General features: G+C 44.7%; 1 protein-coding gene across 2 annotated transcripts in view; it reads left to right on the forward strand.

The window, feature by feature from the left end:
* The window catches only part of LOC106609977 (F-box only protein 41), a 103,404-nt gene that overhangs the window by 64,986 nt on the left and 20,882 nt on the right, over positions 1-17,536 (forward strand). For both annotated transcript variants that reach the window (XM_014209059.3, XM_014209060.3), the window contains exons 5-6: positions 9,199-9,272; positions 14,781-15,178. In XM_014209059.3, the coding sequence (XP_014064534.1) occupies positions 9,199-9,272; positions 14,781-15,178 (472 nt within the window). The remainder of the gene's footprint in view (positions 1-9,198; positions 9,273-14,780; positions 15,179-17,536) is intronic.

The raw sequence follows: 17,536 nt of genomic DNA on the forward strand, positions 1-17,536 counted from the left end.
GGAACGAGGGTACCCAACATGAAGTAGCGCGCCAGGTGTCTAATGGGACATCATCGTTCCATGGCTCTTGTTCGGTCAGATCTCCCTCCAGAAGACTCAAAACACTTTGTAAAGGCTGGTGACATCTAGTGGAAGCAATAGGAAGTGCCAAAATATTCCTAAACCCCTGTGTTTTTCAATGGGATAGGTTTAAAGTCAATACAACACATCAGGTATCCACTTCCTGTCAGAAAATGTCTCAGGGTTTTGCCTGCCAAATGAGTTCTGTTATACTCACAGACACCATTCAAACAGTTTTGGAAACTTTAGAGTGTTTTCTATCCATATATAATAAGTATATGCATATTGTAGTTACTGGGTAGGATTAGTAACCAGATTAAATCGGGTACATTTTTTTTATCCAGACGTGCAAATGCTGCCCCCTAGACCCAACAGGTTAAGCGAATGTGTGTTTCCCGCGCCGCCCAGATTCCCCACTCTTGACCATGCACAACCTGCATCCCATCAAGCTCATTCATTACCCAGCCTGATGTAGCCTAGCTAGGCTGTGTCCCAACTGGCACCCTATTCTCTACGTAGTGCACTACTTTTGATCAGATCAGATGTATCTGGTCCAAACTAGTGCTCTATATAGGGAATAGGGCACCATTTGGGATGCACTCCCTAGTCTCCGTTAGTGCTCTATTAAGTGGCTAGATTGTCAACATTTTACAGGGTTTGCACTTAACCTGTGTTTAAGAGGCTGTTAGACAGTCAGTGATGTGCAGCGGTGTTGTTATGGTGCTTTTGAGGCTTGATTTGCATCCACAGTAGTCATCTTGTTTGTCTTCTTGTGCTTATGAGTCGTTGTTTTCAGCGTTCTTGTGTCTGTGGCTAGGATATTATTATATTATAGGACATTTGGCATGCTATGGACACCAGAAAATACTGCATGCTGGCGCACCGGCACATTGGCCATCCACGGATGCCCCCCTCTCTGCCATTCCTCCCTCCCTCCGATTCTGTTTGGGTAGTGAGTGAGATGGATGGGTGTTTGCCTGCTTCCTCCCTTGTCTGTTTCTACTGGTGCTCGACCCAGACAGGATTTTCTCTCTCTCTCTCTCTCTCTCTCTCTCTGTGTGTGTGCGTGACACACACACACACCTCAGTACATCTGAGATGTATGGGAAGCCCCTGTAGGGAATTTGCTTGAAGGGAGGAAGAGAGAAGGTAGGAGAAGAGTGAGAGAGTTGGGGAGAAGGAATCTACAGAGGGTAGTGAGAAAATGGGAGTGATACTGTAGATTAAGGTATTGGGCGAGAGGAGGAGAGCGGGATAGAGGTACAGTCCAGTAGAGAGACGAGAGACTGTGTGAGTTCTTATACGGTAGATGAAGGGAGGGGAAGAGACATGGAAAAAAACAGAGGGAATGAAGATAAAGGGAAACGTGGCAGGCCCACGCCCAAAGCCTCCTGAATACCTTTTGCTCCTTGTGTAAAAGAGGGGGATTGCCAACTCTCCCTCCCTTTTCACACTCTGTCTGACCAGGGTGGTCAAAAGTAGTGCAATATATAGAGACTAGGGTGCCCTTTGGGACATAGTCACTCTCTTTCAGATAGCTGTGATTACACTTCCTTAATGTTTGCCAACTAGCTGCCATGTTTTTAGAGCCTCAGCCAATCGCAGTTAATTATCCCTGAACCTCAGACATCACTCGCATACAGGAGCTTTGTAGTTTCCTCCTGTGTGTGTGTGTGTGTGTGTGTGTGTGTGTGTGTGTGTGTGTGTGTGTGTGTGTGTGTGTGTGTGTGTGTGTGTGTGTGTGTGTGTGTGTGTGTGTGTGTGCATGTGTGTTGAAGCTATAGACTGGACTCCCACGTTTTCTCTTTTTTTTTCTTCATTCGTCAATACCTTTCATGATAGCAGAATGACTGTTTTTCCTTTTGTTATTGAAATGGTGAATTCAACATTTTATCAAGCAAAGCCTTTTTGAAAGTCACTCTGATCCACTCCCACTCATTTCAGTCATTTGTTTGGCTAACTAATTGGTCTCTATGGTATTGTATCGTTTTGCGAAGTTGACATGCATAGTGCCATTTTCAAAATGGTGGACAGCCAATGTTGAGCGAGGGGGATTCTGCTGCCGTGTCGAACATGACGGTAACATTTGATCATGATGGAAACCAAACGAGGGTGGCCTATGGTGATTGGTGGGATGGGCTAAGAGTGGCTGAGGGGTGGGATTAAAGAGCTTATGTTCGGTAATGTGTTATTCTTATGTGATTGCGGTATATAAAGTACCATGTATGTAAAATGTATGTATATGTAACCGATGTGAAATGGCTAGTTAGTTAGCGGTGGTGCGCGCTAATAGCGTTTCAATCGGGTGACGTCACTCGCTCTGCGACCTTAAGTAGTTGTTCCCCTTGCTCTGCAAGGACTGCGGCTTTTGTGGCGCGATGGGTAACGACGCTTCGTGGGTGTCAGTTGTTGATGTGTGCAGAGGGTCCCTGGTTCAAGCCCAGGTTGGGGCGGGGAGAGGGACGGGAGCTATACTGTTACATATATATATATATATAGCTGAAAAGCTGTAAAAACAAAAAAAGATATGTGTCCTCAGAGGGGGGTGGCGGTGGATGGGCTAGTAAAAAATATAAATTAGAACTATTTGATCATGATGGACATGACATGGATGTACCACTATGATTTATTGATTGTCAAGTTCCCTCTTGCTGGTGCAGCCCCTTGTTGATACTCCATTGGGGGTGGATCTCAATAGTGTTAAGGGGTTTCCTTTGTCAGACGGTTATTGTCATGTAAAAGTACGCCGGGCTCAATGTAATTTACCGTTAATTAACATAAACTCAAGCCGCTGACGCGTGCCTTTGTAACATCTCCATTGAAAAAAGTCTAAAAAATCAATTGAATATACACCATCACAATAAATCCATGATTTATTTTAGGCAGGGCTAAAGAAACATTCTGATATGAAGAAAATGTATTTCAGAAGAACAGAACATGGGTTCTACGGTATGTTATCTGGCTATGTGTCATGTTGTAGGCTTGTTCATTTAGCTGTGCCAATCCTGTGCCATTATTTTATATTATATGATTTAAGAAAAATGTAATTGAACTTCGCTGAATAAGATCGAAAGGATATTTTTCACATTCCATAGCGAGTGTGCAAATGAAGTGGCTATGTTGAGCATTAAAAGTGATCATTTTAAACAGGTACTATATGCTAGATTTTAAGTTATTTGGCAACTTTAATTGTGAATGATCCAAACCTTAGAATGTCTTAGAATCAAAACATACAGTGAGGGGAAAAAATTATTTGATCCCCTGCTGATTTTGTACGTTTGCCCACTGACAAAGAAATGATCAGTCTATAATTTTAATGGTTGGTTTATTTGAACAGTGAGAGACAGAATAACAAGAAAAATCCAGAAAAACGCATGTCAAAAATGTTATAAATTGATTTGCATTTAAATGAGGGAAATAAGTATTTGACCCCCTCTCAATCAGAAAGATTTCTGGCTCCCAGGTGTCTTTTATACAGGTGTCATGACGTTGCCCTCTCTCTGGGTACAGAGAACACAGTTGAACCCCCTCCCTCTGCACCAGGCCTTTTCTATGCACCATCCCCCAACCTACTTCCCCCCACCCAGGCTGTGGTGAGAGGGGTCATAAAATTCCAAAGGAGAATGTCCGGCCTCATGGCCCAGTTTTGAGACAGAGAGGGGTTTCATAGAGAGACAAAGGAATTCTTCCAACTCACAGAATTGGGGAACCGAATGACATTTATGTTCTGGAGAAGGTATAAAAGATCGGTGAAGAATCCAGCTACGAACTGGTCCGCTTGGTACAATTTTGTGATACTCATTAGAGACAATAGTGCCATATTACCATACTAAGGTTTATATAATAGCCTCAGCTATGGGACTTGCATCTAAATGGTTGTATACAATGATTTAATAAGATAAAAGCTATTTGGAATATGTTGAGAGGCTATGTACTGATGTTAATGTGATAGAATTTTATTTATGTTCAAAGCTTAACTTAGTCATTGGCACGCCCCGAAGGGACACAGACAGGACAAGGCATCACGTGACAGTTTTTCTACGTTCAGTATATAAGCCCACCCAGAGTTACTTTCTTGAGACCAGCTTACCTCAGAAGAGAGAGCCAAGGTTTGACCATGCATTCCTCTACTGAACTTTGACTATACCACGTGGTTAAACTTTTAGACTATCGATACCGACAGAATAATAACAAGTCTTTGAAATTAATTAATAGTCTGCAGCTAGAAATTTGATATCATCGAACGCGAAGACCGAAGAAACATCCATTCTATAACAACATTAATGAATGTCGCTTTGAAAGATCCATTCTAACAGAGAGAGAGAACGCGGACAAAAACTCTCCAACAGGGCAAAAACTCTCCAACAAGGATCCCGACGACACACTGAGCGTAAATATATATTGATTGCAATTGTTCCCGAATGAGTGAGCGTTCATGTGCAAAGGAATAGCATATCAATTGTTATTATTTGTTATCAACTCTGTAGGGTCTGGTTTAACAAGCCGCCATGCCGGTTTAGCCCACTAGGGCACATTACTCTACCAATTCTTTGTGACGATAATTACTGTTTGTATGCTTTCTGTGAATTACTTTGTTTAGTAAATAAATGATTTTAAGACAGTTGATGTATGGATGACTTAGTGAAGACTGAGTTCGTGCAGATACAACAATTTACGACGTTTGGAATGAGACGGACGCGAGGTAAAATACACCATTTAAACCAGAAGATAATCGGCCTATACTATAATATAATATAATATAATGTTATAATATAGGAAAGTTAAATTAGGAAAATTATAACTTTGTAATCTGAATATTTTCCTTGGTGCCCCGATCTCCTAGTTAATTACAGTTAAACGATGAATCAGTTTAATCGCGTAATAATAATAACAGGGAGTTATTTTGATAAACATGTCTTCAGTTTAATGGTGCCCAAAGACACGACACAGGTAATGAGCTGAAATTAGGAGCCCACTCTTAAAGGGAGTGCTCGTAATCTCAGTTTGTTACCTGTATAAAAGACACCTGTCCACAGAAGCAATCAATCAATCAGATTCCAAACTCTCCACCATGGCCAAGACCAAAGAGCTCTCCAAGGATGTCAGGGACAAGATTGTAGACCTACACAAGGCTGGAATGGGCTACAAGACCATCGCCAAGCAGCTTGGTGAGAAGGTGACAACAGTTGGTGCGATTATTCGCAAATGGAAGAAACACAAAAGAACTGTCAATCTCCCTCGGCCTGGGGCTCCATGCAAGATCTCACCTCGTGGAGTTGCAATGATTATGAGAATGGTGAGGAATCAGCCCAGAACTACACGGGAGGATCTTGTCAATGATCTCAAGGCAGCTGGGACCATAGTCACCAAGAAAACAATTGGTAACACACTACGCCGTGAAGGACTGAAATTCTGCAGCGCCCGCAAGGTCCCCCTGCTCAAGAAAGCATATATACATGCCCGTCTGAACTTTGCCAATGAACATCTGAATGATTCAGAGGACAACTGGTGAAAGTGTTGTGGTCAGATGACACCAAAATGGAGCTCTTTGGCATCAACTCAACTCGCCGTGTTTGGAGGAGGAATGCTGCCTATGACCCCAAGAACGCCATCCCCACCGTCAAACATGGAGGTGGAAACATTATGCTTTGGGGGTGGACAACTTCAACGCATCAAAGGGACGATGGACGGGGCCATGTACCGTCAAATCTTGGGTGAGAACCTCCTTCCCTCAGCCAGGGCATTGAAAATGGGTCGTGGATGGGTATTCCAGCATGACAATGACCCAAAACACACAGCCAAGGCAACAAAGGAGTGGCTCAAGAAGGAGCACATTAAGGTCCTGGAGTGGCCTAGCCAGTCTCCAGACCTTAATCCTATAGAAAATCTGCGGAGGGAGCTGAAGGTTCGAGTTGCCAAACGTCAGCCTCGAAACCTTAATGACTTGGAGAAGATCTGCAAATAGGAGTGGGACAAAATCCCTCCTGAGATGTGTGCAAACCTGGCGGCCAACTACAAGAAACGTCTGACCTCTGATTGCCAACAAGGGTTTTGCCACCAAGTACTAAGTAATGTTTTGCAGAGGGGTCAAATACTTATTTCCCTCATTAAAATGCAAATCAATTTCTACCATTTTTGACATGCGTTTTTCTGGATTTTTTGTTGTTGTTATTCTGTCTCTCACTGTTCAAATAAACCTACCATTGAAATTATAGACTGATCATTTCTTTGTCAGTGGGCAAACGTACAAAATCAGCAGCGGATCGAATACTTTTTCCCCTCACTGTATATGGGCTGCATGGTGTGACGATAGGCCATTGATGATTTTAAGGAAGTCACAAAAAATGCTTGCGCTCTGTTCCTTGCTTCAGGCTGTGCACACTGTTCTCTCATTAGTTTAATTTAGAATGGCCCATTTATCAAATGGGCATGGTAAAAGTGTCATCCGTATGCATTCGAATAGCGAATGGAGGTCATTTTTCCCCCTGTTAGTTTTTCAATCGTGCCGGAATAGGCTACTCCGGTTATTTGACATGCATAAACCACTGTTTGAGGAGCATGCTGCGGAACGTGTGATATTCCGCCCAAACTCTGTATGCCATGGGCTCTCCAACCCTGTTCCTGAAGCAACCCAGTGCTTAATTTGGGAAACCAAGTGAAATCCGTTCGGGAACATCGATGGTAACATGTTTCCACAACACATATTTAAATAAACTGATGACAGCCCCCCCCATCTCTGCACGCTCGAGAAAGGAATGAGGGAGAGGAGATGGAAACTCACAGTGGTAAGGTATTCTTTAACTAAAGGTAATGTGTCAGCCTATTTAATTATGATTTTTTTAAATGCCCTATTACTAGGCTGTTTAAAATCCGCTATACCGTAGGCTAACTCTGTAAACCGCCCTGCACAATCAATGAACCAACCGCATCGCCAAGGCCTGTAGTTCTCTCCCAGACTCATGGATTAGAAAGCGGAGCAGGAGTACCAGGATCCATAATAATACAGTCCACACTCAAAGGACGATTTACTAGAATTTGTTTCATTTTGGAGTATAGGCTAGACCAATTATGTGCCAAATGTAACAGTGTAGGTTCCGTCCCTCTCTTCGTCCCAACCAGGGACCCTTGCACACATCAACTGACACCCACGAAGCATCGTTACCCATTGCGCCACAAAAGCCACGGCCCTTGCAATGCAAGGGGAAACCCTACTTCAAGTCTCAGAGCGAGTGACATCTCTGATTGAAATTCTACTAGCGCGCACCACCGCTAACTAACTAGCCATTTCACATTGCTTACACAAATATATCTCAAATCAGTTTAACGGCACAATCGTATTTTTTTTCGGGGCTCATATACAGTATGGGCCTATGAGTTTAATCATCACCTTTAGAAAGCGCTGTCCATTTCATTGTTATGCTTTGAAACAACATCCACAACGACCATGTTTTCCACACCGTTTCTTTCCTCAAACTCATCAGTCCCAGTGAGGTGAGTTTGAAAAGCACGATACTCTTTTGACGATAAGTGTTTGATGTGATTTTCGATTTCATTTGCATTGATGTCCGAGTGGTTAGAGGGACAATAGAGCCCTGAGTTCCAGGCCCTTAGTGACCCGATGGTCGTTAGCGAGTTGGGTACTACCAGGGTGCATAAGTGGAGATTATCGCGGTAATGACTCATGACTGCTCATGTGGCCGGTATTAGGGTCACCGCAACAGCCCTAGGTGCGAATACTCTCTGAAGGCACTTGTAGATGAGATTGTGCTGGATAGAAAAGTCCTCCATTAATGCACCTCCGTCACAATGTTTTCACCTATATTACATTCTCAAATCAGTTTAGATGAAGGGAAAGAGACGAGAACATTTCTATCTAAAGAAGAGAAGTTGATGCTCATTCTTTGATTAACTTCACGCAGTATGTTGTTATTATTTCATTTGGGAATGTGAGTGTTTTAGCCAATCACCACCTCCATTGAATGTGAAGCTGCTTGAAACCAATCACCTCTTGGAATGAGAGTAGTTGTTATGGGTCATATTTAAAAAGGTATCACACCTATACACCAGCATTTGAAGTAAGTCTGTTTTATGTGCTTCAGTTTTAGTGTTTGTGTGTGTGTGTGGTATTTATTTGAAACAGAGTAGATTGAAGAGAAACACTAACACGGAACCCAAACAGGCTGCGCGCGTGCGCTATCATGCATACATTTATTTTGTCCCCCCACACCAAACGCGATCACGACACGCAGGTTAAAATATCAAATCAAGCTCTGAACCAATGACATTCATTTGGGGACAGGTCGAAAAGCATTAAACATGTATGGCAATTTAGCTAGTTAGCTTGCACTTGCTAGCTAATTTGTCCTATTTAGCTAGCTTGCTGTTGCTAGCTAATTTGTCCTGGGATATAAACATTGAGTTGTTATTTTACCTGAAATGCAAAAGGTCCTCTACTCCGACAATTAATCCACACATAAAACGGCCAACCGAATCGTTTCTAGTCATATCTCCTCCTTCCAGGCTTTTTCATCTTTGAACTTATATGGTGATTGGCATCTACACTTGTACCAAGACAACCGGCAAAACATTTAGTCTTTCAGTCACCCACGTGGGTATAACCAATGAGGAGATGGGAGAGGCAGGACTTTCAGCGCGATCTGCGTCAGAAATAAAAAGGACTTCTATTTTAGCCCTTGGCAACGCAGACGCTCCTTGGCGCGCGCGAGCAGTGTGGGTGCAATAATTGAATAACATGGATTTCTACATTTATTTTGCAACGCTCACACACACGACGTGCAGGTCTGGTCAGCATGTAACAGTGGGATGTGTTGTTGACCCTTGACAAACAAACTATCCTCTGAATATAACACAGCAGTACATAGTTGCAGGGCACACCAATAGAATATTTAGGTCTATTCAACATTCACTTTGAATTATAGAACACAAACAGAGGAGTATTTTCACTACAATGTGTAAAGTCCTGTTTTTTTGTTGTTGTTGAGAAGTATCAGAATTCAAGGAAACAGTTGAATGTATTGACACACCTGTTGCTCTCCGCCCCATCTCTCCTCTCTTTCTTTCTTTCCTTCTTTCTTTTCTTTTTTCTTCTTTCCTTCCTTCCTTCCATCTTTCTCTCAGAGGAACTCCAGTATCTCTGGGACGTCTAGGGGCATGTACCAAGTGTCTGACCGACGATCCTCTCCCAGCACCGGGTAAGCCAGTCCTCCACACGCTATCCCACACTGCACTGCTCTCCGCCACACAAACAAAGTAGCATAAACTTGCCCGTACACACTGATCTAAGGCCAGTTTAAAAAAAAATTTTTTAACCTTTATTTAACTAGGTAAGTCAGTTAAGAACAAATTCTTATTTACAATGACGGCCAAACCCTAACGACGCTGGGCCAATTGTGCGCCGCCCTATGGGACTCCCAATCACGGCCGGTTGTGATACAGCCTAGAATCAAACCAGGGTCTGGAGTGACGCCTCCAGCTCTGAGATGCAATGCCTTAGACCGCCGGGCCACTCGGGATCCCAGAGTTGTGTCCCCTCCCCATGGTTGAGGTTGGAATAGAGGGAGATGAGCTGATTTCTAGATCTGTGCTTATGGTTGACTTCCACATCCCATCTTCACCCTTCACTCTCTGCACTGTAAGTGGCTTTGGATAAGAGCATCTGTTAAAGGTAAGATGCAACGCAATGCAACCCCCCTGGTGCACTTAGGTACAGTGACTTGATGTGGGGCCCTATGCTTGGGGGCCAGTGGTCCAGTAGATGGATTCTGAGCACCAGACCGTGGCCTGAAGTGAGCCGTTGTGCATCTGACTGTGGAAACAATGACTCAGACCGAACTGGACTCCCTCCCCCAGCGTGGGAAGGTATCAGAGGGCACCAGCCAGGTAGTGTTTGTCCAGTACTGTGCCCTGGCCCTTTGACAGCCTCACAAAACACAACATCCTGTTTTCCTGCCGGGCGCTGAAGTGAGACCGAATCTGTCAGCCATGCAGAAACAGTAGGGGAATGTTCTGTCCTAGATCTTGCCTCCCGCCACTCTGCATTCCCACTCACACCAAACGCACACAAGCGAACATGGCACACACATACACACACAATACCAGCCGAGGGGCATCGCCACTGCTTTTTGACACATGCTTGTAAACGACGGCGGTCACTGACAGTAAGGACTTAAAGTGTCAGTCCTGCTTTCTCAGGCCTGGCTGCCTCTGTGGGCACAGGGCAGAGAGAGTGAGGGGGAGCGATACAGAAAGAGAGAAAGACAGAGGGAGAACCTGTTTTATTTTTTTAAAAGCTGTCTGTTGATGTGCACTTTTGTTTCGGTGTGTTCGTGGATAACTTGTCATATTTGGTTCACCCCCTACTCAGATTAGTGAACTATGTGATTATGTTGGGTATGAATAAACAAGCAAACATTAGATTGGGAGGAAATAGTAAGTTACAGGTGGTTTTCGCCCTATTAATTCCTCAATTCTAAATGTCAACGTTTCGACTCACTGACACTAAAGTCATTCTAACCAAGGATATGATTCATCCCGTATGGTTTTCAGATCGTCACCGACTGAGCTCCTCATCTTTGTGCAGTGATGCATCTTCGTGTGTATTTTGATTTGAGTGACTCACTGAATGGTCCAAATTCGACCCCCCCCTATCTCATGCATTTTGAGACGCCCATTTCATTCACTTTCCTTCACTGCTGATCCCCACCCACCCACACTGGGGTGCATCCCAAATGGCATCCTATTCCCTATTTAGCGCACCTACTTTTGTAAATAAAAATAGAATAGGGCGCCTTTTGGTATGCAGCCCTGGAGCCCTTGTGTGATGATCAAGCTCCATATCACCATAGTATCATATCCACACAGAACATTGTGTATTTTTAAAGGTAGACCTTTTCTGCATCGTTATGTGACTCTGTGTGTTTGTGTACGTGCGCCTGCGTGCTTCTGTGAGCGCATGTGTGTAACTCATGATCATGATTTTGCCGACCTTCTGTCACACAACTTCCTCGTACCTCAGACGATGACATCATCCCTCTTCGGCCTTCGTTTTTGGCGAGACAACCGTGAAGTCTCACACACACACACACACACACACACACACACACACACACTCCTCCCAAGCCTTCCCGAGTACAGTGAGTCATGATGGTAGTTAGTCATTTAAGTGACCATTTCACTTCCTAGATTAGAACATTCCATTAATGCCCTCGGTCTCCCAGAGATGAATATGATTTATTTGTTCCAAATGCAGTGACGGAAGATGCTATTTAGGTGCTTGTTTGAGAAATAGATATTTGACACTTTGCATATTTGGGTTTTAAAAATATCTTATTTGGTTGCTTTATTGACGTGGTCTGGATAATTCGCACTGAAATCATCGACTCCATTTTGCACCGAGATGGCTACTCTGTCGCCCATCCTGAGCCCCACTGTGCATTACTGGTCAGGAAACTGTACTTCCCTGTTATACACTTGAATAATGATCAGTACCCAGTTAGCCAGCTCTGCTGATTGATTCCACAATATTGATCCAACCTGTGGCTTTTATTGCTAAAGCCACCACTCCAATATAGGTTGTGTACCAAGTACCACCTTATTCCCTATACAGTGTGCTACTTTTGACTAGAGCCCTATCTGCCTTCGTCAAAAGTAGGGCATTGTATAGGGAATAGGGTGCCATTTGGGATGCAACCAAAGTCACACTGCCAAGTGGCCTCTCCTCTGCTTCTTAAGCGGTGTCACTAGGGTCTATGTATGCATGTTCTACCGTAGTGGAGATGAGGTGAACACATGCACATTTGGGAGTATTCCATTGGTTCCATGGTTCCATGGTGCCAGGCAAGCTCAATCGAGCACAGTACTGTTTGAATCCAGTTCTGGTGTGGATTTACCAGGAGCACATCAAATCGCTATCTTCATATCAACTTCTAATTATTACACTACAGGAGTCGTACAGCAGCCTGATATAATCGCCTAGACTGTTTTACATTCACTCTGAATTCAGGATGCGTTAGCTACGTTCGCTAATTAGCTAGCTAAACCGTAGGACGGCTGTGTTTGATGTCAAAGTCATGTAGCGTGTGTACATGTCAGTGTACAACAGCATCTTTGTTCGCTCGCTCTCTGTCTGTCTGTCTCTCTCTCTGTGTGTGTGTGTGTGTGCGTGCGCGCGCACTGGCTGCCTTTGAAAAACTGCTGTTTCCAGAAGCAGTCACTGTAGTCAATTTTTCCCCAAAGCAATCCCTCCCTCACTCCTCATGATCTAAATTGGTCTACTTCATATTTCATCAGAGCTTCAAGCACTTTTATGCTGAAGTAGTATCTTCACTCTCCACTGATGTTATTCTACATTTTGGGATACAGTCTAAGATAGTTGTTGTTGCGTAGTTAAAGCGTCTTGTCAGCACCAAGAGTTAGCCTTTGTCCATGCGTGATGAAGAGGGAATGTGTTTACAGCTTGGCTTATGAACTCCAGAATATCTCCCTCAGTTGACAAAAATTTCAATATCAGAAATGATTTCTGAAAAAGGGATAGTAGTAGACAATAATGTTAATGATACATTTTATATAGTGGAGCAGATTTTTCAAAATCGAAAAGTGCTTTACACACGTAGGCATACATCTATTAAAGCAATTGGTTATATTGAAATGCTGAGGGAAGGGAATGTACCACACTCATATCTACAGTATCTAGCTACAGTATATATCTACAGTATCTATCTCAAAGAATATGTAATGATATACCAACCTATTAAAAAGTCTCCTTCCCATACATACACTACACGACCAAAAATATGTCTACACCTGCTCATTGAACATCTCATTCCAAAATCATGGCAATTAACGTGGAGTTGGGCCCCCCTTTGCTGCAATAACAGCCTCCACTCTTCTTGGGAAGGCTTTCCGCTAGATGTTGGAACATTGCTGGGGGACTTGATTCCATTCAGCCACAAAAGCATTATTGAGGTCGGGCACTGATGTTGGGCGATTAAGCCTGGCTCTCAGTCGGCGTTCCAATTCATCCCAAAGGTGTTCGATGGGGTTGAGGTCAGGGCTCTGTGCAGGCCAGTCAAGTTCTACCACACCGATCTCGACAAACCATTTCTGTATGGACCTCGGTTTGTGCATGGGGGCATCGTCATGCTGAAACAGGAAAGGGTATTCACTTTCCTTTTGCCACAAAGTTGAAAGCACAGAATCGTCTAGAATGTCATTGTTGTAGCGTTAAGATTTCCCTTCACTGGAACTAAGGGGCCTAGCCTGAACCATGAAAAACAGCCCCAGACCATTATTCCTCCTCTACCAAACTTTGCAGTTGGCACTATGCATTGGGGCAGGTAGCGTTCTCCTGGCATCCGCCAAACTCCGATTCATCCGTCCGACTGCCAGATGGTGAAGTGTGATTCTTCACTCCAGAGAACACGTTTCATCTGCTCCAGAGTCCAATGATGGCGAGCTTTACACCACTCCAGCCGACGTTTGGCATTGCTGATCTTAGGCTTGTGTATGGCTGTTCGGCCACGGGAACCCATTTCACAAAGCTCCCGACGAACAGTTATTGTGCTGACGTTGCTTCCAGAGGCAGTTTGGAACTCGGTCGTGAGTGGACACACTTTTTTTTTTGTGGGGGTTCTAATTTTACATGCAGTTGAAAGTTTCTGCTGTACAAATGCCTGAGGTCTCCACTTAACCCAGTAATAATCCAGAGCACAGGAGCTGTGTATTAATATGAATATCAATGAAAATGGCCACTAGTATAAAATCTGCATTTGTTTTCCCCCTACTTTTTTCATGGTTTATATTACTGGTAAGGGAATAATTCCTCCTGTTTTTCAGGCTGACTTTAAAGCACTACAGTATGTTGTAGTTGATTAAACTTAATTACCTTTGGTAAAATATATCATTTAAAAAAGTCTCTGTAGGTGCATTGATTGACAATCGCGGACACATGTTTTCGGTGTGTGTGTGTGTGTATGTGTCAGTTAATGGGGAAAGTGTCAAAATACCTTTTTATATTCTCAATGCTACAGGGAGGGACATGTAGCCACTGCCAGAAGGCAGCAAGTTCGTGAAATGCATTCTGGGTAAAAAGAGCTGTCCTTGAGGGGCACAGTGTTTCCAGCTGAGACTATGGCCAGAATCTTAATCACTGCCAAGACATTAGTCAAATATGTGTCTACAAACTTAAAGGGACACACCACATCACGAGTCAAGTATGTCTACACAAACTTAGTTTAAGTTAAGGGACACCTTCAAAACACCCCTAGACAAGTGTCACACCCAACCCTGTGCAGTTACTACAAGGTTTTAAGATGCGTTTCATATTCTTCGTTTTGGAAGTCGTTAATCTTACAAAGGTCTCAGTAAGTATTGGTCTGTACTGAGCCGTGGAAACCATGGCAACACACTTTTTGGGCTGTAGAATCATGTGGTGTCAGGAAGTGACAACGTGTGGTGGCTCCACTGCCACTTCTCCTCATCTCAGCCAATCACTGACCTGACAAAACAGATCTGGGACCAGGCTACAGTAACGCAGATGACCTATCTGATGGAACCTGGGTAGAGAAATCTAATACTGTTTACATTTCAGTGGTTTCTGTCTGTTAGTTGTCCAAATGTAAGGTGTCCACAAAAGTTGATTTGATTTAAGTGGTACCTCTGAGTATAACTCATCCCCTCTCTTCCGTCCCGTCCCCCCCCAGAGCGTCGGGCCGGGTCAAGTCCTGCTCCCAGGGCTCGGGCGGGGGCTACGACAGCGGCGACAGTGTGGAGATGCACCCCATGGAAGTGTGCCCCGAGGGCCAGTACTACCACGTCCAGTGTCGTCTGGGGGAAGGGGGCGGACAGGGAGGGGGCGGACAGTGCTACGAGAGGGCCGGGGTGTCCCGGAGCTGGGGGCTCCGCAAGCAGGCCATCCAGAACTGGCAGCGGCGACCCTACCGGAACAGTACGGAGGGGGAGGAGGGTGACGTGTCGGACGTGGGCTCCAGGACTACCGAGTCGGAGGCGGAGATGTGGGAGCAGCAAGAGAGGAGGGCCACCATGGCTGAGACGCAGCAGTCTGGAGCACCGAGACAATCTGGGCACCGCCTAGGCACAGGTAGGAATGGATAGGAGGCTAGGCTAAACTAGGCCGCTAATCTTTAGTAAGAGGGAAGGCTAGGCTACGTTGCTCATCTTTACCTTGCTTAGTCACAGGTACAGTGCGGTAAAAGGCTAGGCTAGGCTACGTTGCTCATCTTTACCTTGCTTAGCCACAGGTACAGTACGGTAGAAGGCTAGGCTAGGCTACGTTGCTCATCTTTACCTTGCTTAGTCACAGGTACAGTACGGTAGAAGGCTAGGCTAGGCTACGTTGCTCATCTTTACCTTGCTTAGTCACAGGTACAGTACGGTAGAAGGCTAGGCTAGGCTACGTTGCTCATCTTTACCTTGCTTAGTCACAGGTACAGTACGGTAGAAGGCTAGGCTAGGCTACGTTGCTCATCTTTACCTTGCTTAGTCACAGGTACAGTACGGTAGAAGGCTAGGCTAGGCTACGTTGCTCATCTTTACCTTGCTTAGTCACAGGTACAGTACGGTAGAAGGCTAGGCTAGGCTACGTTGCGCATCTTTACCTTGCTTAGTCACAGGTACAGTACGGTAGAAGGCTAGGCTAGGCTACGTTGCTAATCTTAATCTTTGTTGACTGGCCTTTATTTAGCCGGGGAGGAGGCATTTTTTTATCCTGATTTATCCATTGATTGCTTAATTGTTACTCAGCAGATACTTGTAATGTACTGGTGATTTACAGAAAGAATCAGTAATTTCTAAAGGGAACAGCTGTCACATGTCTGGCACACCGTATGACCCTGAGCCTGCCTGCCATCTTGCCAATGGCACCTGCAGCGCACACACACAGTATCCCCTCCCTCACTCACACTCACACACGCACTGTCCCGCGGCCCAGGCTAACAGTAGTCAGGTCTGTCAGAGAAGGGCAGAAGGATGGTGGCTGGTGTGAAACTGGGTCACAGCAGTTCTAGTCCCAGGTGTTCCTGGGTAAGGCTGTCCAGAGAACAGTGAGGGACGACTAATGACCAGAGCGCTCCACAAACTGATTCCGAATCAGCCCAGGGCGCCCTGTCATAGAGGAATTAATTTTCACCAGACTGCTCTACTCTCTCACACACACACACACCACCCAGATAGATCACGCATGAACAACCTCCAGGGGATGGTGTGTGTTTGTGTACTGTACCATTCCCAGGGTTTTATACAGTTATGCGACAGTATGGCTGAACTTTCTCATATTGATAGAACCATAGGGCTCTCTTCAAAAGTTGTGCACTACATAGGGAATGGCGTGCCGTTTGGGCCGCAGACGTTGACCGTGTTGATGAGAGAACCAATGGATAAACTATTCTTTACCTCCAACACTCCTGGTTCAAACACAGCAAGCGTCTCTCTCCGTTAGTTGCCTTCTCCAGCCAAGATCCCACGATTCCTGACTGGCGACCTCCATTTTATTTAGGAACACCTTGGTTGCGTCTCAAGTGGCATCCCTATTCCCGATTTGGTGCCCTACTTTTCTACCAGGTGCATCATAGGAGAGAGTAAGGATGCTTCCCAAATGGCACCCTATTCCATATATGCGCCCTGGTCAAAAGTAGTGCACTATGAAGGGAATAGGGGGCCTTTTGGGATGTGGTCTTAACTAGGACAGAAACATTGAAACATGCCCATTTTGCCTTAAATGGACACATTTTTGGGCAAAAGAAAGGCCTACCCTATTCCCTGTGGGTCCTTTTGGTTACAGCTACTTGGCAAAGGAGCTACTATAAACCCAAACAGGCAATAAAGCTGTCATTTTTGACACAGCTCAGAATGTCTCGTATGAGGATTCAAATTGGCACCACCAACATTACATAATATTACTTGTCATGTAAATGACATTTCATGCTCTGACATTGTCCTCCGTATAAGATTCTCAAAGCGTTTGCCAGGGTTGAGTTTGAAATGGCACATATCAACGTATCACACGGTATGACTGTTAGCATGCATTGGTAGATCGCTAGCTGGCGTAGGCGGTGTGCCTCTTGCCGCGAGGCCTGTTGCTTCAAAAGCCTCCTTCGCTTCTTCTTTTCCAAGGCCAACAGGGATGACACGGGCGATGACTCATCACATGGATTGATGCCTGCTGGGAGAAATGGAAATGTGCTAGAGTTGGTTTGGTCACATGGTATTGGCCAATACAGTACATGTCTTCAATGGCAGATATTTTAATGCTCAGGTCTGTGTTTGAGGGTGAATGCAATAAGTCTCAAGTGGATCGCTTGCACCACATTGTGGATATTTTGTAGAATGCCACTAATATATTTTTGCGTTTCTAACTAACCTCCGTCTCTTTCTCCTCCACCTTTCTTTCTCTGACTAAACTCCCTGCCTCCTCATCTTCCTCTCTCCTCATCCTCTCTTC

Source organism: Salmo salar, chromosome 08 (assembly GCF_965601325.2).
Source record: "Salmo salar chromosome 08, fSalSal1, whole genome shotgun sequence".
Taxonomy (NCBI): Eukaryota; Metazoa; Chordata; class Actinopteri; order Salmoniformes; family Salmonidae; genus Salmo; species Salmo salar.